Source organism: Triticum aestivum, chromosome 1A, assembly GCF_018294505.1.
Source record: "Triticum aestivum cultivar Chinese Spring chromosome 1A, IWGSC CS RefSeq v2.1, whole genome shotgun sequence".
NCBI lineage: Eukaryota > Viridiplantae > Streptophyta > Magnoliopsida > Poales > Poaceae > Triticum > Triticum aestivum.
In genome coordinates, this window is record NC_057794.1 from 399,727,109 (window position 1) to 399,752,243 (window position 25,135).

The following is a 25,135-nucleotide window of genomic DNA, read 5'->3' on the forward strand; positions in this document are numbered from 1 at the left end:
TTTGAGTTTCTTTGATCTCTTATATGCATGATTGCTTATAACCTCGTATTTCTTCTCCGATATTTGGGTTTTGTTTGGCCAACTTGATATATTTATCTAGCAATGGGAAGAGGTGCTTTGTAGTGGGTTCGATCTTACGGTGCTTGATCCCAGTGACAGAAAGGGAACGACACGTATGTATCGTTGCTACTAAGGATAAAATGATGGGGTCTATCTCTACATAGATAGATCTTTTCTACATCATGTCATCATTCTTATTGCATTACTCCGTTTCTCTATGAACTTAATACACTAGATGCATGCTGAATAGCGGTCAATGTGTGGAGTAATAGTAGTAGATGCAGGCAGCAGTCGGTCTACTAATCTTGGACGTGATGCCTATATAATGATCATTGCTTGGATATCGTCATAATTATTGGAGGTTCTATCAATTGTCCAACAGTAATTTGTTTACCCACTGTTTGCTATTTTCCTCGAGAGAAGCCACTAGTGAAACCTACGCCCCCCGGGTCTTCTTTCTCATATATTTGCCTTTGCGATCTACTTTTCTCTTGCATTTATTTTCATATCTACCAAACCAAAAATACAAAAATACTTTGCTGCAATTTATTCTTATTTATTTTATTTGGCGTTTGATCTATCAATCTACTACAAATTTATCTCACATCCGTTTGCTTATCTTGAGGCGCCGTACCCCAAAAGGGATTGACAACCCCTTTAACACGCCGGGTTGCGAGGATTTGTTATCTGTGTGCAGGTGCTGTTTACGTTGTGTTGCTTGGTTCTCTTACTGGTTTGATAACCTTGATTTCATATCTGAGGGAAATACCTACCGCCGTTGTGCTGCATCATCCCTTCCTCTTTGGGGAAATACCGACATAGCTTCAAGCGACATCACACTGTCGCCGCATCCTCGGGCTTGTAAAGCCACATCGGACTAGCCGGGAGTTGGAAAGGAAGGATGTGACATTGGAGCATAACTTGAATCATGTCCACCAGCTTGATTTTCTTACCCATCATGGACTTGATTCTCTTCTGGAACATCGTCACCTCCTCTGGATTGCCCCAATCTAGGCCTTTCTTCGTCTAGGAGATGAACCTCTTTGAGGGCCCGACCAAGAAGACCGGGATATCTGCCTAGCCTTCGGCGGGCAACTCGGTGATGTAAAACCACTCTTGCTGCCACGCCTTCTAGCCAAGTCATCTTCTAGAGCTTACTGATCATGGCCCCACCGTAGTGTGGCTCGACGCGAAGGAATGCCTCGCGGACGGTGATAAACGCCGCAAGGTGCACTATGGAGTTCGGGGCTAGATGCTAAAAATCTAGCTCGTAGAAGAAGACGACCCCTCACAAAGGGGTGCAAGGGGAACCCCAGGCCTTGGATGAGGGGGAGACAAAGACTACCCTCTCCCCTTGCTTGGGAGTAGGGCTCCAGTGTCCGGCAAACGGCTCCGACGTGGTAACCCGCGGTCCGGAGCTCCTTGATGGTGCCCTCCGTGATGTTGAGGCCACCCACTTGCCCTTCAGATCGACATAGCCATCGCTGATGGGGGATGTGGGCGCTGGAAAGGGGCTTGGAAGTTTGAGAATGGATCTGGGGCGCTTGAGCTTTCGAGGCTTCGAGCAATGGCGCAAGAGATGGAAGCGTATGGGAAAGTAAGATTACCGCCCCTTGTTTTCATAGGCCAACAAAAGACTAAGACTCCCCTCGTGGTGCCGGATAAATCACCACGTTCTGGACTTTCATGCCGTTATGCACGCATGGGGTGAAACAATTCTTGATGATATCCCATAAAAAACGAAGCACGGTCTCTGCATTGATGGGACGTGACAATGAGAAAGTTGCCTTGGGTCGTGATTCGAGCTGCAATAATTGGCTCGCTTAAACGCCGTAGGGGGTGATGGTTCGGTAAAAGCTGCCAGGCGAGAGCACTGTTCACAGCTATGCGGCAAGCCTTTGAGGCTAAGCTAACTCGGGAATTCAGGTGCCGAAGAGTGGCCCTTAAAACATGTGGTCGGTGGGAAATCCCATTAAGTGGAAGCTCGATAATTGTTTTAAGTAAAGAAAATCTCGAGTTTACATGAAAGCCATCTAGAGAGAAGAACTTGCCTGCCAAGCTAAAGACTTTACAACTAGAAACGTTGGCCCGAGGATGTATCTGACGTCCTCGGCTCCGAAGACAAGTTCAGGGGCTACTGACAGTGTCACGGACTAGGGGTACCCACCTAGTTGGCCGACGGTCCATGGGTCGAGCTTACGGCCCGCCGATCTCACAAGGAAGGACTCCGTAAACTTCGAACCTAGGCGCGATCAGGACAAACACTGCCGAAGACTTGGCGTGTACTTCAAGTACTACCAGACTGTCGGCATGTTTATTCCTAGTTGGTAACCGGCCATACGTAACCCTAGATACCTCCGGTGTCTATATAAACCACGGGGTTTCATCCGCAGGGACAAAATCATGATTACCAGCTTTAGGGTTTAGAACACAACATATGATCTTGAGTTAGATCATCTTGTACTCAGTACGCAAGCAATATAATCAAAGCAGGACGTAGGGTTTAACCTCTTCAAGAAGGTCCGAACCTAGGTAAAACATTGTGTCCCTTCTCTCGTGTTACCCATCGTTCCAGATATACAGCTCGGGACCCCATAGGCGAGATCCACCGGTTTTAGTACCGACACCCTCCTCTTCCAATGCCGCCGCTATACCTCGCCGATCGCCACCCAGGCATTGCCGGACATCCGCAACCACGACCCACGCGCCCGCTCGCCTTGTACTACGACGCCGTCCACCTAGGATCCGTCCACAGCCAGGTACCTCCGCCCTCCTGTTGATGATGTCCATGACGATCACCACGCCCGACAGATGTTTGGTCAAATGCCACCGAGCTTATTTTCGAATATCATATCGTTTTTGAGAGTACGAAGAATGGTGGGATGGAGGACGAGACAGTGCACATCACGACCCGGAACCCATGTTAGCGGGGCCTACGCCCGCCTTCCTCCTCCCGCCGCGTCGCCCTCTCGCTTTCTCTGAGACGGCACTGATTGCGCTGCGCCGACCCCGTCGCTGGTGGGTCCCTTCACCCCGTTGCCCCGTTCCGGGTTCCCTGGCTCGGCTGGCTCACAGCTTGCATTTGGCAACAGCAGCAGCCTCAGCTCGGCTGGCCACCGCACCGCGTCCCTCCACCACTGACCCCCCGCTTAATGCCGCGCCCGTAGTCTCCGAAACCTCTCCCCCCCTTCTTCCTCGACGCCACCCTCCCCGGCCCTTCTCTCCTCCCCCGCCACCGCCACCACCGCGGCCGCCACTCCGCCCTCAAATCCCACCTCAGCCGCCGCTCGCAACCCCCACCCGCGCGTAAATCCGCCCCAGATCGGCGCCGGGGGAGCCGTTTGATGGGCGATCTGTGAGCCGCGACGAAACGCAGAGCGAGCTACACACAGCTCGCAGTCGCGCCATGGGAGGAGGCCCGAGATGCGCGCTCCTGCTGCTCGTGGCCGCCGCGGCCGCCGCGCTTGTCCCCGCGGCGTGGGCGCAGGACCCGACCGCGCCGGCGCCCTCGGGGGCCCCCTTCGTGCCGCGGGACGACATCCTGCTCGACTGCGGCGCCACGGGGAAGGGCAACGACACGGACGGCCGGGAGTGGCGTGGCGACGCCGGCTCCAAGTACGCGCCGCCGAACCTCGCCTCCGCCGACGCGGGGGCGCAGGACCCCTCGGTGCCGCAGGTGCCCTACCTCACCGCGCGGGTCTCCGCGGCGCCCTTCACCTACTCCTTCCCGCTCGGCCCCGGCCGCAAGTTCCTCCGCCTGCACTTCTACCCGGCCAACTACTCCGGCCGCGCCGCCGCCGACGCCTTCTTCTCCGTCTCCGTCCCGGCAGCCAAGGTCACGCTCCTCTCCAACTTCAGCGCCTACCAGACCGCCACGGCGTTCAACTTCGCCTACCTCGTGCGCGAGTTCTCCGTCAACGTCACCGGCCCGACCCTCGACCTCACCTTCACCCCGGAGAAGGGGCGCCCCAACGCCTACGCCTTCATCAACGGCATCGAGGTCGTCTCCTCCCCGGATCTCTTCGACCTCGCCACACCGTTCTTCGTCACCGGTGACGGCAACAACCAGCCGTTCCCGATGGACCCCGGTGCTGCTCTGCAGACCATGTACCGGCTCAACGTCGGAGGCCAGGCCATCTCCCCTTCCAAGGACTCCGGCGGGGCTCGGTCATGGGACGACGACACGCCCTACATTTACGGTGCAGGGGCTGGGGTGTCGTACCCGAACGATCCCAATGTCACAATCACCTACCCTCCCAGTGTGCCGGGATATGTGGCGCCACTGGATGTCTATGCCACGGCGCGATCAATGGGGATAGACAAGGGTGTGAACTTGGCCTACAATCTCACCTGGATAGTGCAGGTGGATGCTGGGTTCACATACCTTGTGAGGCTCCATTTCTGCGAGATACAATCCCCAATTGATAAGCCGAATCAGCGGGTGTTCAACATTTACCTCAACAACCAGACTGCCGTGGAAGGTGCTGATGTGCTCCAGTGGGTGGATCCGCGTAGTACCGGTACCCCATTGTACAAGGATTTCGTGGTCGGCACTGTGGGTTCAGGGATTATGGATTTCTGGGTGGCTCTTCATCCGGATATACGGAACAAGCCACAGTACTATGATGCTATTCTCAATGGGATGGAGGTGTTCAAGCTGCAACTTACTAATGGGAGCCTCGCGGGGCCAAACCCTGTCCCAAGTGCTGATCCAGCGGCGCATACCGGGCAAGGGAAGAAGAGTTCGCTTGTCGGGCCTATTGCTGGTGGAGTAATTGGAGGTTTGGCAGTGCTTGCACTTGGATATTGCTGCTTCATTTGCAAGAGGCGGAGGAAAGTGGCCAAGGATGCCGGCATGAGTGATGGCCATTCTGGTTGGCTGCCGTTGTCGCTGTATGGCAATTCACACACTTCAAGCTCAGCCAAGTCGCATGCTACAGGGAGTATTGCTTCATCTTTGCCATCCAACCTGTGCCGCCATTTCTCCTTTGCAGAGATCAAGGCTGCAACGAAGAACTTTGACGAGTCACGGATCCTTGGTGTTGGTGGGTTCGGTAAAGTTTACCAGGGAGAGATCGATGGGGGCACAACTAAGGTGGCTATCAAGCGTGGCAACCCCTTGTCTGAGCAGGGCATACATGAGTTCCAGACTGAAATTGAAATGCTGTCAAAGCTCCGCCACCGCCATCTTGTGTCGTTGATTGGTTACTGCGAGGACAAGAATGAGATGATCCTGGTCTATGACCACATGGCCCATGGAACTCTGCGTGAGCACCTATACAAGACCCAGAATGCGCCGCTTAGCTGGAGGCAGCGTTTGGAGATCTGCATTGGTGCAGCCCGTGGGCTGCACTACCTTCACACCGGTGCAAAGCACACCATTATCCACCGTGATGTGAAGACCACAAACATCCTCCTGGATGAGAAATGGGTCGCCAAGGTTTCAGATTTTGGTCTGTCCAAGACTGGGCCGTCGATGGATCACACACATGTGAGCACAGTTGTCAAGGGCAGTTTCGGTTACCTAGATCCTGAATACTTCCGCAGGCAGCAGCTCACCGAGAAGTCTGATGTGTATTCATTTGGCGTGGTGCTGTTCGAGGTCCTCTGTGCTCGGCCTGCCTTGAACCCCACTCTTGCAAAGGAAGAAGTCAGCCTGGCAGAATGGGCATTGCACTGCCAGAAGAAGGGAATTCTGGATCAGATTGTTGATCCCTACCTAAAGGGAAAGATCGTTCCGCAGTGCTTCAAGAAGTTTGCCGAGACAGCTGAGAAGTGCGTTGCCGACAACGGCATCGAGCGCCCTTCGATGGGAGATGTGCTTTGGAACCTGGAGTTTGCTCTTCAGATGCAGGAAAGCGCGGAGGAGAGCGGAAGCTTCGGCTGTGGGATGTCGGATGAGGAGGGCGCTCCCCTGGTGATGGCTGGAAAGAAGGATCCCAATGACCCGTCAATCGATTCAAGCACCACCACGACCACGACAACTTCCCTAAGCATGGGCGACCAGAGCGTCGCGAGCATCGACTCGGACGGGCTGACGCCGAGCGCGGTCTTCTCGCAGATCATGAACCCCAAGGGGCGGTGAGGTAAAAATCCGGTTCTGCTTGTCGCCCTTCGGGCCTAATTTATTCATTCAGCATATTTTTCATGAATTTGTGCACTTGTTATCTGGCAAGTTATGGACTGGGGGTCAGAGAATTGTTTCATACTGTACCATTAGACATTTCTGCCTTGCCTTGTATTTTCTTCTTCTTCTTCTTCAGCGTTGTGATGACTCGATGCTTATTAGCATGTGTAATTACGGCCGCTGCCACGTGTTATTGACCCAGCAAGTAAATACTGTATGAGAAAGTGATGTGCATGGCCTTTTCCCCTTTTTCGCCTTCATTCATGCTCCTTTCCGAATCCTGGTGATTGACACGGGATCGTCCATGCCCGTGTTGATGTTGATTGTTACCAGTCGTGCTCATTCATATGCCGTGTTGCATGTCGCCTTGTGTTCAATCACAAACTTCATTTTGCGGCGTCCAGCAGACAAGTAGTTGATGCTGAACCGGAGCTTGTGCCCAGCTGTTCACTTGCAGCTGTAGAGCACTGTCCAGTCTGTCATCTTGATGCAGTCAACTCACCTACTTCCAGCGATATACAGCAGTAGGAGTATATAATTTCTGCTCATCCAACTGCTTGTCTTCCATGTTATTCGATTACTATAAGCTTACAGCTGTGCACGTCTGAAGAAATTAGTGGAATCGAATAATTCTGGCTTCCAGCTGTTCCGTCGAGAGAATGAGCACTTGAATACTGCCTCCTATGATTCCGGTGTCCAGGTCTGTGGAGTGCGACTCGTCACGTCGTGCCAGCATCGTGAAATCTCCCAAGTGGACGGACGGACGGCATTGTTTCACTATTCCGTTTTGCTTGCCCAACCACACGTTTTGGGGTCGATGATGCCGCCCAACCCTAAATCATGTGCCGGTCTTGCTTCCTCTGCGTAGTGTAGGTCTTTGCCAGAGTTCCGTCTTTGCCCGGAGATCATGGAAGGAGTGAAGGAGGGTTGCCCAACTGTTTTGAGAGCAGGGAGCCACACGCAGAACACAACCGTATTATCCAGCTACGGCGAGCACAAGTTGTGCCTCAAACCACGAGACGTGTCGCCCTGTATCTCGTTTCTCCTGAATGGATGCCAGCGATTTTCTTCTCATTACAACTTGTCGTTCCTGCTGTGCTGTTACCCAGCTCGATTTCGTCCTTCTTGCAAAGAAAGAATCGGTCCTGTTCACATGGAGAGCGGGAAGGGGTCAGGAATACCACTTCAACGCCGCCCTCCCCGATCATGGAATACGACTGTTTCTTGTATCACTGTATCAGCACCTCATATTCCCACAATAAACTGCAGCGTGGCGATTGATGATCCATCAATGAAAATATGTTGGAATTGACCTAGACATGTCGACCTCACATTAGTAAAAACAAACGAGAAAGCTAAAATCCATACGGCAGGAATTTTGCAACAGATCCGGACGACCCGGATGGCGTTCGTTTTGGATCCGAAGGCTCGCACGATCCACTCCAACTGCATCCTTTTTTCATGTGATCCACAATTCCCCCTTAATCCCACGTATCGCTCGATCTCCCCGCGCTCGACCCCCGCTTTGTTGCCCTCGATCAAGGCCACGTCCTGACAGTTCGTCTCGATCAAGCCCACGTCCTGACAGTTTTTCTTTTCACGCATCCTTAGGCCTCCTTTGGTTATCCTTAGGCCTCCTTTGGTTCATAGGGTAGAAAAATCGTAGGAATAGAAAAGTCATAGGAAATGAGATGACATGTATCTCAAATTCTATGAGTAGGAATAGAAAAGGAAATGCCCTTTGATTCACATCATAGGATTTTTTTTCATTAAGTCTAGGCTAATGTTTATTTTCCTATGAAATATGGAGGATAGGAATAATTCCTCCATAGGAATATGATTCCATTCCTACAACCAAAGAGCTCTAAAGGAATTTTTCCTATAGAAATCCTATCCTATGAAATTCCTACAAGATTCCTCTAAGGCCTCATTCGGTTTGAAGGATTTTTATAGAAAAAACATGGGAATAAAGATTTCAGAGGAAAATTTCCTATATATGCATTCGGTTTGTAGGAAATGCATACAAGAATTTCGTAGGAATACTATTCATTTCCTATGCTTTTGGAGGAAACCACACATCCACTCAAAGCTCATTTTGCGCGTAGGAACGAGGCAAGTCAATTCCTTAGGGCTCATTCGGTTTGGAGGAAATCTAACCGTAGGAATTTAGAGTAGTATAGGAATTTGATAGGATGACACTTGCCACCCTAAGGAATTGACTTGCCTCGTTCCTACGCGCAAAATGAGCTTTGAGTGGATGTGTAGTTTCCTCCAAAAGCATAGGAAATGAATAGTATTCCTACGAAATTCCTTTACGCATTTCCTACAAACCGAATGCATATATAGGAAATTTTCCTCTGGAATCCTTGTTCCCATGTTTTTCCTATAAAAATCCTCCAAACCGAATGAGGCCTTAGGGTGGCAAGTGTCATCCTATCAAATTCCTATACTACTCTAAATTCCTACATTTAGCCTTAGGGCATTTACAATGCAGAGGCGCTTATTTGGGTGCTTAGATAACAATAAAAAAAAATACAGAGATAGCATCGGCACAGGAGTCTGGTGCCACAATGCTTGAGCGCCTATTTAAGCGCTAACAGATTTTATTCTTCTCGTGAAGATTAATCGCAGCGCTCGTTAGGAGAGGTCACATGAACAGAAAACATACGAGGCGTTCGGCGACTCAGTTGGCATCGATACCCGCTAAAATCCCAGCATCGAATGGGATTAGACCGTAACGGCCGGGAATCGATCCCTGGCGCCTGGTATAAGAGCCCCCGTTGTAGATGCCCTTAGGCCCATGTTCCCGGCCAGGTAAAATTCCTCGTTTTTCAACTAGTTAGAAATGCTAAAAAAATCATTACGCTGGATGGGAATTGAACCCAAGATCTTAGGTAAGTATTACTACTTCACATCATAATTGTACCTTGGATATTACGAGTTTTAATAAAAAAAGGGTCATGCTGCCAATTACACCATTTCTTCTGCATGTTCTACATTAGTTCACATAGTTCCATTGATCTTTCTTGATGTCCTCCATCAACTCACACTATTCCTTTACCAACACTTTTTACGTGGCATGTGATAAATTCTTTCTAAATAACATGATAATATACGCATCATACACCTTATAACTTAGGTACAAACACCGTGATAACCAATTTCGGCCTAATAACATACCCTCTGATAACTTCTGTAACTTCAACCTGATAACATACCCCCTGATACCCACCGCAGACGAAATAACTTACACACAAACACCGTGGTAACTTCTGACGAGGGGAAAAAGCGTTGTTAAAAATATACCCTGATAATTTTTGTAGAAATAACATGATAATATACACATCGCAGAGCTGGTAACCTACTCGGAACATCGTGGTAACTTTGACCAGGCGATTTTCTGTTGTTGAAAACATACCCCCGATAACTTTCGTGGAAATAACATGGGAATATACGCATAACAGAGTTGATAACTCGCGTACAAACACCATGATAACATTTTGCCCCGGTAAAAAAATTGTTAAAAAACATACGCCTGATAACTTATGTATAAATAGCATGGTAATGAAAGCATCACAGACACAATAACTTAGTTACAAACACCACGATAATTTGTACCCATGAAAAAATATAGTTGAATACACACCCTCGGTGATTCCTGTATCATGGTAATATAAGCACCGCATACCCGATAACTTAGGTACGAATACCGCGGTAACTTTAGACCCAAATAAAAAATTGTTGAAACATATTTCGGTTACTTTCATACAAATAGCACGGTAATATATGCATCGCAGACCTGATAACTTAAGAACAAATACCGCGGTAACTCTGACCCGAAAGAAAAAAGTCGTTGAAAACACACCCCCGGTCACTTCAGCATAAATAACATGTTAATATACATACAACATAACTGATAACTTACGGTCACTTGCAACCAAAAAAGCGATCAAAACACATCAACATGAGATCTAGTTTCAAAGTTCTCGTCGTGGCGGATTTTTTATGTGAATTTCTTTTTCAATCAGTGACAACAATTTTGAGCTATAAAATATTTTACAGTTTAGAAATAATGAGAATCTACAATGGCATCAGCTTTCTTGTGCTCTAGTGCATTTGCATGTAAAGAAAATGTTGGAGGAGCCATTTTTATGCCTCGTGAATTTCTAAACAAAGAGGATGGTAACTAACATACCACAGACGTGATAATTTACTTAACCTAGGTCTGGTAACTTTTGATCCGAAAAAAAGTCGTCGAAACATACCAACATGGGTTCTAGTTTTGAAGGCCTCGTTGCAACGAATCTTTTATGTGAAAACGGTTTTCCAATCGGTCCAATGATTTAAGCTACAAAACGTTTTGAAGTTTAATTTTTAATGGAATCTTTGCTGACGTCATCTTTTTTTGTCTTATTTGCATGTATGTATTGTTAATTGAGTTCGCTAAATGTTGCTCCATGCAAAAGAAAGAGGGTTTGTCTAGGGCATATCTAGATGTGCTATAATTATTGCACATCTAAGTGACACAATCAAGTAAGAAAAGGAAAAGAAAAAACTCAAAATAAAATTTCCACGCGTATCTCTGCATAAGATCAATGACATAGAACTTAGATGTGCAATACTTATGGCACATCTAGATGTGCTTTAGCAAAACTGAAAGAAAGAATAATACTCCCTCTGTCCCAAAATAAGTGTCTTGGGGTTAGTACAAATTTATACTAGATCTAGTACAAAGTTGAGACACTTATTTTGGGACGGAGGGAGTAGCAGCGTAGGTTTAGGACCTTTTTGGTTCCAAATAAGTCACCAACTTATAAGTCGAAAAGTGAAAAAGTGACTTATTTTGCCAAACGGACTTGACTTATAAGTCACTTTTGCATGGGTCCCATCACCTTTACATTAAAAAACAAGGTGGAAAGGTGTGGTCAGGTGACTTATAAGTCAGGTGACAACCAAACAGGCGTGACTTATAAGGCATTGGTTTTAAGTCACCTGACTTATAAGTCAGGTGACTTATTGGAACCAAACAGGCACTTAATTGAATCAAATAGAAATGTGTTCGGATCTGATGCCTAAATTCAGTACGTTAGAAAGTTAGCATAGTCAAAAACAAATAATGCCCCCGCCGTATCAAACATAAGACGCTTCAAAAACAGTTTTGCTAAAGCACATCTAGATATGCCATAAGTATTGCACATCTAAGTCATATGTCATTGATCTTACATTAAGATTCGTGTGAATATTTTCTTTCTCTTTTTTCTTTTTCTTTTATGCTTGATTCACTCACTTAGATGTGCAATAACTAGAGCACATCTAGATGTGCCCTAGACACACCCTTTCAAAAAGTACTCGTCAATCGGAGCAGGTGTGAATTCATGAGCCCGAGCCGGTGTGACCGAATCCAAACCCTGAAGTCATCATCCCCGTCCATATTTTCTGTACTACATCTCATTGGCTGATACACAGGGGAATTCATCGTGGACTGTGAGTCCCCAGAAATTGGTGTTTCTTTTTGGTTTTACTGGAGAAATTGGGGACATTTTCTCCCTTTATTAGCGGTGACTGTTTTCTTAACTAAATAAAATATATTTTTTGAAAGGAAATAATAAATATACCGGATAGAAGAAACTGTAACACATGCGAATAATATAGATTTGTGACAAAACCTGTAGTTACATCAAGGTCGATACATGATGTAACGATTTCGAGTTAATAAATACGTACTCCCTCTGTTCCAAAATTCTTGTTTTAGATTTGTCTAAATATGGATATATTAAGTCATGTTTTAGTATTGGATACATCCGTATCTAAACAAATTTAAGACAAAAATTCTTGGACGGAGGAAGTATTACTTTGCGTTTAAGAAAGGGTCATTCCAAGTTGTCTTCTATAGCTTCATTTATTTATTTCATTCCACTTTTTTCCAATCCTCAATGCATAAACATCACAATATTAAATCTACATAAACTTGATTAATCTTAAGGATTTTGAAGAGCTGTATAACGTACTAACCCTAATAGTTGAGACCTAAGATATCCAAACCTTTTGTGGCCAACACTAGTATACTACCTCCATCCTGGTTAGAGCAACTCTAGCAGATCCCACATCCCACCCCGACCCGTAAAATAACCGCCAAAATGCGGGTCGGGGCAAAAAAACCAGCCCGATCAGACCCCACACCCCGCCCCGGCCCGCAAAAAAATTTAGGGGGCGCGGCAAAATCCCGACCCCAACTCTAGAAAACGCGGGTTTCCCCCTCGCGGCTACGGTGCCCTGCATATAAGCGGAAGCGGTTGGTGAGGGGCATTTCATGTTGGGGAACGTAGTAGAAATTCAAAATTTTCCTACGTGTCACCAAGATCTATCTATGGAGAAACCAGCAACGAGGGGAAGGAGAGTGCATCTACATACCCTTGTAGATCGCTAAGCGGAAGCGTTCAAGAGAGCGGGGTTGAAGGAGTCGTACTCGTCGTGATCCAAATCACCGATGATCCTAGTGCCGAACGGACGGCACCTCCGCGTTCAACACACGTACAGCCCGATGACGTCTCCCACGCCTTGATCCAGCAAGGAGAGAGGGAGAGGTTGAGGAAGACTCCATCCAGCAGCAGCACAACGGCGTGGTGGTGATGGAGGAGCGTGGCAATCCTGCAGGGCTTTGCCAAGCACCGCGAGATATGAGGAGAAAGAGAAGGAGGGCTGCACCAACGGGCAGAGATCGAATCACGTCTTATGTGCAGCCCGAGGCCTCACTATATATAGGGAAGAGGGAGGAGGGTGCGCCCCTCTAGGGTTCCCACCCTAGGGGGTGCGGCAGCCCTAGATGGGAAAGGGGCAGCGGCCAAGGGAGGATTCCCACCCCCCAAGGCACCTAGGAGGTGCCTTCCCCTCCTAGGACTCTTCCTTAGGGTTCCCCCTTCACCCTACGCGCATGGGCCATGAGGGAAGTGGCGCCCCAGCCCACTTTGGGCTGGACCCCTTCCCACTTCAGCCCATGGGACCCTCCGGGATAGGTGGCCCCACCCGGTGGACCCCCGGGACCCTTCCGGTGGTCCCGGTATAATACCGATGACCACGAAACTTGTCCCGATGGCCAAAATAGGACTTCCTATATATAAATCTTTACCTCCGGACCATTCCGGAACTCCTCGTGACGTCCGGGATCTCATCCGGGACTCCGAACAACATTCGGTAACCACATACAAACTTCCTTTATAACCCTAGCGTCGTCGAACCTTAAGTGTGTAGACCCTACGGGTTCGGGAGACATGCAAACATGACCGAGATGTTCTCCGGTCAATAACCAACAGCGGGATCTGGATACCCATGTTGGCTCCCACATGTTCCACGATGATCTCATCGGATGAACCACGATGTCAAGGACTCAATCGATCCCGTATACAATTCCCTTTGTCTATCGGTACGATACTTGCCCGAGATTCGATCGTCGGTATCCCGATACCTTGTTCAATCTCGTTACCGGCAAGTCTCTTTACTCGTTCCGTAACACATCATCCCGTGATCAACCCCTTGGTCACATTGTGCACATTATGATGATGTCCTACCGAGTGGGCCTAGAGATACCTCTCCGTTTACACGGAGTGACAAATCCCAGTCTCGATTCGTGCCAACCCAACAGACACTTTCGGAGATACCTGTAATGCACCTTTATAGCCACCCAGTTACGTTGTGACGTTTGGTACACCCAAAGCATTCCTACGGTATCCGGGAGTTGCACAATCTCATGGTCTAAGGAAAAGATACTTGACATTAGAAAAGCTTTAGCATACGAACTACGATCTTTGTGCTAGGCTCAGGATTGGGTCTTGTCCATCACATCATTCTTCTAATGAAGTGATCCCGTTATCAATGACATCCAATGTCCATGGTCAGGAAACCGTAACCATCTATTGATCAACGAGCTAGTCAACTAGAGGCTTACCAGGGACATATTGTGGTCTATGTATTCACACGTGTATTACGATTTCCGGATAATACAGTTATAGCATGAATAAAAGACTATTATCATGAACAAAGAAATATAATAATAACATATTTATTATTGCCTCTAGGGCATATTTCCAACATTTCATCCCGCGCTTTCCCACACCAACCACCTCTCCTCTCCCCCCTCGCGCCGCCGCCGCCCGCCGCCCAAAATTCCGACGAAAGCAGCCGGTAGGACCACGCCGGAAGGCCGCCACGCGCACGAGGCCTTCCCTCCCTTCCCTCCTACGTCGGCGGGCCGCCGGATTTGCAGATCTGCGGCACTTCATCGCGGGACGCCAGATTTGGCTTTTTCCGGCCGCCGGTTGCTGCCCCAAGCGATGGAGTGGTCGGGGAGCCTCTCTCGCAGCCCAGGCAAGGGCGCATCGCCGCATGCAGGTACGTGTTCGTCCGCCCGCCGCTGCTAAAGGTTTGCGGGCATGGATTTGTCCGGCCGTCCACCGGGCTCGGCGCTCGCACAACGTCTTTGTGGCTTGCCGATGCCGCTCATAGAGTGCAATGACTGCACGCGGAAAGTGCTGCGGCTCACTTCGGGCACGCCGAAGCACCCCGGTGGGTGTTCTTCAAATGCGAAAATGATGGGGTACGTGCACTTGCAGTAGCTCATTCTTTAGTTCAATTGCGGTAGCTCACTTCGAGCTTGCTCATTCTTTTGTGTAGGATGATGGATACTCATTTTGGTTTTGGAAAGGCCAATACATTGATTTGTTGATAGAAAGAAACTTAATAGATGATGGTGCACTCCTTAGTAGAATCGAAGGCAATTGATGCGGCTGCATGTGCAACTAGAGGGGAAGCAACATCTACTTCTTTCGAACCAAAGATGAAGAAAGAGGAATGCAAAATCAAGAATCCACAGATCAACAACGAATGCATGGAGAAGATATTAGTCGAACTAGTGGGAGCAGTTATGGAAGTTGGAAATCTTCTGAAATGCATACTTGTGGTTCTTGTTTTCTTTGGTTTTGCTATTCTAGCAAAGATTTGGTGATGTCTTTTGTGTCTAATGTTGTTGCAAAAGTAAAGAAATGCATTATGCTAGATCAACTTAAGTTGCAAATATAGGTTTTGCGGGCCGGAAGGAGCTGCGCCAGATCAGACGCCGCAAGCCGACCCGTAAAAAAGGATATTCTGGGGATATCCTTTTTTACGGGTCCATTATGCGGGGTTTGCAACTGTGGTCGTCCGCGCTGGCCCGCAAAGGCGTTTTTGTGTGAACTGCAAACACGTTTTGCGGGCCAGAAGGATGCGGGGTCTGCTAGAGTTGCTCTTAATAGCTCTCCTTGTATTTTGGATCATATTTTGACCATGATTTTAATTTATAAAATATAATTTATATGTAGCAAAAATAATATCATTGTAAACTACATACAAATACGAATCCAACAACATAATTTTTAGTAACATGCATTAACACTTTGCTAGTCAAATATGTGTTCACACTTTGACCCAAAATACGATGGAGACGACTAATAAACCCAGATGGGGGTAGTACTCTTTACAAATTACAATACAAGGCATGTTGCTACTTTTTTTGAGGAAAAAGAGTAAAATTACATTACTCTTGAGCCAACGAAACAGTCGGCAGCCAACACTGCTCTCAGGTCATCCGGGACGTTAGCCATCCAATGCGTGTCCCCTTTACTTCTAGCTCGGACTGTGAGACAGTGCGCCAGCTTGTTTTACCCTCATTTCCATATTGCAAGTTCCTAGGAGATTCTGAAGCCAGTCCACCCCAGTGTATCTAAACTACAACTCGCTAGGAAGATCCCAGATTTTCCGCATTTCACTCCTTAGAGCCTTGCTTTTTGTACAGGAAATCACTGCGTGATATTCATCTTCATCTCCGTTGCCACAAATATTGCAGGTGCTGTCAACTTCCAGGGTACGTTTCCATTTGTTCATTTTGGTTGGCAGGGTGTCTGTCATGATTCTCCAACCAAAAATCTTAATTATTTCAGGAACCTTTGCTTTCCAAATAATATCTCATATGCACCGGTCATTGGCTGCATTTGTGGAACTCAAAGCTGGCCGGTTTTCCTGGTTTTGAAGGGATGCCGCCAGTCTGTACGCCCTCCGGACCGTGAAGGTGCCTGATTTCTCAAAGTGCCACGCCATCGTGTCCTCCGCCTCCGAAATTGGAAGTTTAATATTGCAAATCGCTTCAGCATCAAAACGATAGAACAATTGGTGGATCAACTCCGAATTCCAACCATTGTCGTCAGTATTCATCAATTGATTAACCCATCTTAATCTAGTGCGGCGAATAAATTATGCAGGATTCGGTCCTTCCTCACGCGGGATCCATTGATCCCGTTGAATGTTAACCTTTCTTCCATTACCGATCCTCCAAACAAGGCCCGCCTTAAGAAGCTCAAGCCTGTGCTCAATTCCCAGCCAGGCCGAAGATGCATTTGATGCAAATACCGTGTCCAAAAGCTCGCCATTGGGGTAGTATTTGGATTTCAGAATTCTCGCACACAAGCTATTCGGTCTTTGAATCAATCTCCAGGCATGTCGTGCGAGCAGAGCTTGGTTGAAGAGCTTCATATCTTTAAAACCAATACCACCACCTCTTTTTGGCTTGATCATGTGATACGTCTCCAACGTATCTATAATTTTTGATTGCTCCATGCTATATTATCTACTGTTTTGGACTATATTGGGCTTTATTTTCCACTTTTATATTATTTTTGGGACTAACCTATTAACCGGAGGCCCAGCCCAGAATTGTTGTTTTTTTTCCTATTTCAGTGTTTCGAAAAAACAGAATATCAAACGGAGTCCAAACGGAATGAAACCTTCGGGAACGTGATTTTCTCACCAAACGTGATCCACGAGACTTGGACCCTACGCCAAGGCATCAGAGAGGCGGTCACAAGGGTGGGGGGCGCGCCCCCTAGGGCGCGCCCCCTGCCTCGTGGGTCCCTCGGAGCTCCTCCGACGTACTTCTTCCTCCTATATATACATACGTACCCCCAAACGATCAGAAGGGGAGCCAAAAACCTAATTCCACCGCCGCAACTTTCTGTATCCACGAGATCCCATCTTGGGGCCTGTTCCGGAGCTCCGCCGAAGAGGGCCGTCATCACGGAGGGCTTCTACATCATCATAGCCTCTCCGATGAAGTGTGAGTAGTTTACCTCAGACCTTCGGGTCTATAGTTAGTATCTAGATGGCTTCTTCTCTCTCTTTGAATCTCAATACAAAGTTATCCCCCTCTCTTGTGGAGATCTATTCGATGTAATCTTCTTTTTGCGGTGTGTTTGTTGAGACCGATGAATTATGGGTTTATGATCAAGTCTATCTATGAATAATATTTGAATCTTCTCTGAATTCTTTTATGTATGATTGGTTATCTTTGCAAGTCTCTTCGAATTATCCGTTTGGTTTGGCCAACTAGATTGGTAGTTCTTGCCATGGGAGAAGTGCTTAGCTTTGGGTTTGATCTTGCGGTGTCCTTTCCCAGTGACAGAAGGGGCAGCAAGGCATGTATTGCATCGTTGCCATCGAGGATAACAAGATGGGGTTTATTTCATATTGCATGAATTTATCTCTCTACATCATGTCATCTTGCTTAAGGCATTACTCTGTTTTTAACTTAATACTCTAGATGCATGCTGGATAGCGGTCGATGAGTGGAGTAATAGTAGTAGATGCAGAATCATTTAGGTCTACTTGTCACGGACGTGATGCCTATATACATGATCATGCCTAGATATTCTCATAACTATGCTCAATTTTTTCAATTGCTCAACAGTAATTTGTTCACCCACCGTAGAATACTTATGCTCTTGAGAGAAGCCACTAGTGAAACCTATGGCCCCCGGGTCTATTCTCATCATATCAATCTCCATCACTTTAATCTTGTTTTGCTTTTTACTTTGCCTTTACTTTTCACTTTGCATCTCTATACCAAAAATACCAAAAATATTATATCTATCAGATCTCACTCTCATAAGTGACCGTGAAGGGATTGACAACCCTTAATCGTGTTGGTTGCGAGTAGCTATCATTTTGTGCAGGTACGAGGGACTTGAGCGTGGCCTCCTACTGGATTGATACCTTGGTTCTCAAAAACTGAGGGAAATACTTACGCTACTCTGCTGCATCATCCCTTCCTCTTCGGGGAAAACCAACACAAGCTCAAGACGTAGCAAGAAGAATTTCTGGCGCCATTGCCGGGGAGTCTACGCAAAAAATCAACATACCAAGTACCCATCATAATCCCTATCTCTCGCATTACATTATTTGCCATTTGCCTCTCGTTTTCCTCTCCCCCACTTCACCCTTGCCATTTTATTCGCCCTCTCTCTCTATCCTCCCTCTCTATTTGCCTCCTTTTGCCCGCTTGCTTCTTGTTTGTTTGTGTGTTAGATTGCTTGTTTGTCGCGATGGCTCAAGATACTACCAAATTGTGTGACTTCACCAATACCAATAATAATGATTTTCTTAGCACTCCGATTGCTCCTCTTGCTAATACTGAATCTTGTGAAATCAATACTGCTTTGTTGAATCTTGTTATGAAAGATCAATTCACCGGCCTTCCTAGTGAAGATGTCGCTACTCATCTGAATAGCTTCGTTGATTTATGTGATATGCAAAAGAAAAAAGATGTCGATAATGATGTCATTAATTTGAAGTTATTTCCTTTTTCGCTTAGAGATTGTGCTAAAACTTGGTTTTTGTCTTTGCCTAAAAATAGTATTGATTCATGGAACAAGTGCAAAGATGCTTTTATCTCTAAGTATTTTCCTCCCGCTAAGATCATCTCTCTTAGAAATGATATTATGAACTTTAAACAACTTGATCATGAACATGTTGCACAAGCTTGGGAGAGAATGAAATTAATGATACGTAATTGCCCTACTCATGGTTTGAATTTGTGGATGATTATACAAAATTTTTATGCCTGATTCAATTTTGCTTCTAGAAATCTTTTAGATTCGGCCGCGGGAGGCACTTTTATGGAAATCACTTTAGGAGATGCTACTAAACTCCTAGATAATATTATGATTAATTATTCTCAATGGCATACTGAAAGATCTTCTAATAAAAAAGTGCATGCGATAGAAGAAATCAATGTTTTGAGTGGAAAGATGGATGAACTTATGAAATTATTTGCTACTAGGAGTGTTTCTTCTGATCCTAATGATATGCCTTTGTCTACTTTGATTGAAAATAACAATGAATCTATGGATGTGAATTTTGTTGGTAGGAATAATTTTGGTAACAATGCTTATAGAGGGAATTTTAATCCTAGGCCATATCCTAGTAATCCTTCTAATAATTATGAGAATTCCTACAACAACTCTTATGGAAATTATAATAAGATGCCCTCTGAATTTGAGAATAGTGTTAAAGAGCTTATGAATTCACAAAAGAATTTTAATGCTTTGCTTGAAGAGAAATTGCTTAAAGTTGATGATTTGGCTAGGAACATTGATAGAATTTCTCTTGAGGTTGATTCTTCAAAGCTTAGATCTATTCCTCCTAAGAATGATATCAATGAGTCTCTCAAAGCCATGAGAATTTCCATTGATGAGTGCAAGGAAAGAACCGCTAGGATGCGTGCTTCCAAAGATGCCTTTATTAAAGCTTGTTCTTCCAATTCCTATGAAAATCAAGATCTAAAAGTTATTGATGTGTCTCCTATTAAATCTTTGTTTTGCAATATGAATCTTGATGAAACTGAATATGATCTTCCTTTACCTAGAAGGCATTCTAAAAATTCGGAGTATTTAGATCTTTATGATGAAATTGATGAAAGTGGGATTGAAAGAAATAAAAATCTAGATGTTGCTAAACCCGCTATATTGGATTTCAAGGAATTTAATTACGAAAGTTGCTCTTTAATTGATTGTATTTCCTTGTTGCAATCCATACTAAATTCTCCACATGCTTATAGTCAACATAAAGCCTTCACCGAACATATTGTCGATGCCTTGATGCAATCTTATGAAGAAAAACTTGAGTTGAAAGTTTCTATCCCTATAAAACTCTATGATGAGTGGGAACCAACTATTAAAATTAAAATTAAAGATCATGAGTTTTATGCTTTGTGTGATTTGGGTGCTAGTGTCTCTACTATTCCCAAGACTTTGTGTGATTTGCTAGATTTCCGTCATCTTGATGATTGCTCTCTAAACTTGCATCTTGCGGATTCCACTATTAAGAAACCTATGGGAAGGATTAATGATGTTCTTATTGTTGTAAATAGGAATTATGTGCCCGTAGATTTCATTGTTCTTGATATAGATTGCAATCCTTCTTGCCCTATTATTCTTGGTAGACCTTTCCTTAGAACGGTTGGTGCGATTATTGATATGAAGGAAGGGAATATTAGATTTCAATTTCCATTAAAAAAAGGGCATGGAACACTTTCCTAGAAAGAAAATAAAATTGCCATATGAAACTATCATGGGAGCCACTTATGGATTTCCTACCAAAGATGGCAATACCTAGATCTATCCTCACTTTTATGCCTAGCTAGGGGCGTTAAACGATAGCGCTTGTTGGGAGGCAACCCACTTTTATTTTTATTCCTTGCTTTTTGCTCCTGTTTAGTAATAAATAAATTATTTAGCCTCTGTTTTGGTTATGTTTTTTGTGTTTAATTAGTGTTTATGCCAAGTAGAACCGTTGGGAAGACTTGGGAAAGTCTTGTTGAACTTGCTGTAAAAAACAGAAACTTTATAGCTCACCAGAACTGCTGTCATTTTTATTTGAAGAGTGATATTTAGTTAATTCTTTTTGAAGATGATTAATACATAAATTAATCACGTCCAGAAATTTATTTTAGAATTTTTGGGGTTCCAGATCTTGCGCTAGCTACAGATTACTACAGACTGTTCTGTTTTTGACAGATTCTGTTTTTCGTGTGTTGTTTGCTTATTTTGATGAATCTACGGTTAGTAAAATAGTTTATAATCCATAGATAAGTTGGAATACAGTAGGTTTAACACCAATATAAATAAATAATGAGTTAATTACAGTACCTTGAAGTGGTCTTTTGTTTTCTTTCGCTAACGGAGCTCACGAGTTTTCTACTTTAAGTTTTGTGTTGTGAAGTTTTCAAGTTTTGGGTGAATTCTTTTGATGGATTATGGAACAAGGAGTGGAAAGAGCCTAAGCTTGGGGATGCCCATGGATCCCCCAAGATAATCCAAGGACACCAAAAAGTCAAAGCCTGGGGATGCCCCGGAAGGCATCCCCTCTTTCGTCCACTTTCATCGGTAATTTACTTGGAGCTATATTTTTATTCACCAACATGATATGTGTTTTGCTTGGAGCGTCTTGTATTATTTGTGTCTTTGTTTGTTAGTGTGCCACAATCATCCTTGCTATACACACCTTTTGAGAGAGCCATACATGAATTAAAATTTGATAGAATACTCTATGTGCTTCACTTATATCTTTTGAGCTATGTAGTCTTGCTCTATGTGCTTCACTTATATCTTTTTGAGCTAAGTAATTTTGCTCTATGTGCTTCACTTAGATCTTTTAGAGCATGGTGGTGGATTTGTTTTAAAGAAACTATTTATCTCTCATGCTTCACTTAAATTATTTTGAGAGTCTGTTAATAGCATGGTAATTTGCTTAATAATAATATGCTTGGTATTCAAGATTTGTGAAACTTTCTTTTGAGTGAATTGAATACTAAGAAAAGTTGGGTGCTTGATAATTGTTTTGAGATATGGAGGTAGTAATATCAAAGTCATGCTAGTTGAGTAGTTGTGAATTTAAATAATACTTGCATTAAAGTTTGTGATTCCCGTAGCATGCACGTATGGTGAACCGTTATGTGATGAAGTCGGAGCATGATTTATTTATTGATTGTCTTCCTTATGAGTGGCGGTCGGGGATGAGCGATGGTATTTTCCTACCAATCTATCCCCCTAGGAGCATGCGCGTAATACTTTGCTTTGATAACTTCTAGATTTTTGCAATAAGTACATGAGTTCTTTATGACTAATGTTGAGTCCATGGATTATATGCACTCTCACCCTTCCACCTTTGCTAGCCTCTCTAATACCGCACACCTTTCGCCGGTATCATACACCCACCATATACCTTCCTCAAAACAGCCATCATACCTACCTATTATGGCATTTCCATAGCCATTCCGAGATATATTGCCATGCAACTTTCCACCGTTCCGCTTATCATGACACATTCATCATTGTCATATTGCATATCCCGATACACCGCCGGAGGCATTCACATAGAGTCATATTTTGTTCTAAGTATCGATTTGTAATTGTTGAGTTGTAAGAAAAATAAAAGTGTATGATCATCATTATTAGAGCATTGTCCCAAGTGAGGAAAGGATGATGGAGACCATGATTCCCCCACAAGTCGGGATGAGACTCCGGACGAAAAAAGAGAGGCCAAAGAAGCCCAAATAAAAAAAGAAAAAAAAGAGGCCATAAAAAAAGAGAAAAGGCCCAAATAAAAAAAATAAAAAAATAAATGAGAGAAAAAGAGAGAAGGGACAATGTTAATATCCATTTACCACACTTGTGCTTCAAAGTAGCACCATGATCTTCGTAGTAGAGAATCTCTCATGTTATCACTTTCATATACTAGTGGGAATCTTTCATTGTAGAACTTGGCTTGTATATTCCAATGACGGGCTTCCTCAAATTGCCCTAGGTCTTCATGAGCAAGCAAGTTGGATGCACACCCACTTAGTTTCTTTTTGAGCTTTCATATACTTATAGCTCTAGTGCATCCGTTGCATGGCAATCCCTACTCACTCACATTGATATCTATTGATGGGCATCTCCATAGCCCGTTGATACACGTAGTTGATGTGAGACTATCTTCCCCTCTTTTTGTCTTCTTCACAACCACCATTTTATTCCACCTATAGTGCTATATCCATGGCTCACGCTCATGTATTGCGTGAAGATTGAAAAAGTTTTGAAAAAGTTTTGAAAAAGTTAGAGTATGAAACAATTGCTTGGCTTGTCATCGGGGTTGTGCATGATTTAAATACTTTGTGTGGTGAAGATAGAGCATAGCTAGACTATATGATTTTGTACGGATAACTTTCTTTGGCCATGTTATTTTGAGAAGACATAATTGCTTTGTTAGTATGCTTGAAGTATTTTTTTATGTCGATATAAACTTTTGTCTTGAATCTTTCGAATCTGAATATTCATATCACAATTAAGAAGATTTGCATTGAAATTATGCCAAGTAGCACTCCGCGTCAAAATTTCTCTTTTTATCATTTACCTACTCGAGGACGAGCAGGAATTAAGCTTGGGGATGTGTGATACGTCTCCAACATATCTATAATTTTTGATTGCTCCATGCTATATTATCTACTGTTTTGGACTATATTGGGCTTTATTTTCCACTTTTATATTATTTTTGGGACTAACCTATTAACCGGAGGCCCAGCCCAGAATTGCTGTTTTTGCCTATTTCAGTGTTTCGAAAAAACGGAATATCAAACGGAGTCCAAACGGAATGAAACCTTCGGGAACGTGATTTTCCCACCGAACGTGATCCAGGAGACTTGGACCCTACGCCAAGGCATCAGAGAGGCAGTCACGAGGGTGGGGGGCGCCCCCCCCCTAGGGCGCGCCCCCTGCCTCGTGGGCCCCTTGGAGCTCCTCCGACATACTTCCTCCTCCTATATATACATACGAACCCCCAAACGATCAGAAGGGGAGCCAAAAACCTAATTCCACCACCGCAACTTTCTGTATCCACGAGATCCCAACTTGGGGCCTGTTCCAGAGCTCCGCCGGAGAGGGCCGTCATCATGGAGGGCTTCTACATCATCATAGCCTCTCCGATGAAGTGTGAGTAGTTTACCTCAAACCTTCGGGTCCATAGTTAGTAGCTAGATGGCTTCTTATCTCTCTTTGAATCTCAATACAAAGTTCTTCCCCTCTCTTGTGGAGATCTATTCGATGTAATCTTCTTTTTGCGGTGTGTTTGTTGAGACCGATGAATTGTGGGTTTATGATCAAGTCTATCTATGAATAATATTTGAATCTTCTCTGAATTCTTTTATGTATGATTGGTTATCTTTGCAAGTCTCTTCGAATTATCCGTTTGGTTTGGCCAACTAGATTGGTAGTTCTTGCCATGGGAGAAGTGCTTAGCTTTGGGTTCGATCTTGCGGTGTCCTTTCCCAGTGACAGAAGGGACAGCAAGGCACGTATTGCATCGTTGCCATCAAGGATAACAAGATGGGGTTTATTTCATATTGCATGAATTTATCTCTCTACATCATGTCATCTTGCTTAAGGTGTTACTCTGTTTTTAACTTAATACTCTAGATGCATGCTGGATAGCGGTCGATGAGTGGAGTAATAGTAGTAGATGCAGAATCGTTTCGGTCTACTTGTCATGGACGTGATGCCTATATACATGATCATGCCTAGATATTGTCATAACTATGCTCAATTCTGTCAATTGCTCAACAGTAATTTGTTCACCCACCGTAGAATACTTATGCTCTTGAGAGAAGCCACTAGTGAAACCTATGGCCCCCGGGTCTATTCTCATCATATCAATCTCCATCACTTTAATCTTGTTTTGCTTTTTTACTTTGCCTTTACTTTTCACTTTGCATCTCTGTACCAAAAATACCAAAAATATTATATCTATCAGATCTCACTCTCGTAAGTGACCGTGAAGGGATTGACAACCCCTAATCGCGTTGGTTGCGAGTAGCTATCGTTTTGTGCAGGTACGAGGAACTTGAGCGTGGCCTCCTACTGGATTGATACCTTGGTTCTCAAAAACTGAGGGAAATACTTACGCTACTCTGCTGCATCATCCCTTCCTCTTCGGGGAAAACCAACGCAGGCTCAAGACGTAGCATCATGCGTTCCCAGGACATCCAATGCACCTCCCTGTGACCATTTTCATCGCCCCACCAAAAATCACGAATAGGTTTCTCGTATCTTTCGCAGA

General features: G+C 44.9%; 1 protein-coding gene across 1 annotated transcript; it reads left to right on the forward strand.

Moving 5' to 3' along the window:
- Window positions 1-3,113: 3,113 nt before the first annotated feature.
- On the forward strand, window positions 3,114-6,421 carry LOC123052957 (receptor-like protein kinase FERONIA). The gene has a single exon (XM_044476330.1). The coding sequence runs from the start codon at window positions 3,467-3,469 to the stop codon at window positions 6,143-6,145; it is 2,679 nt and encodes an 892-aa protein (XP_044332265.1). The 5' UTR covers window positions 3,114-3,466; the 3' UTR covers window positions 6,146-6,421.
- Window positions 6,422-25,135: the final 18,714 nt, after the last annotated feature.

Excerpts from the sequence above, each read along its gene's own strand:
- LOC123052957 (XM_044476330.1), top strand. The coding sequence starts at position 3,467 with ATGGGAGGAGGCCCGAGATGCGCGCTCCTGCTGCTCGTGGCCGCCGCG.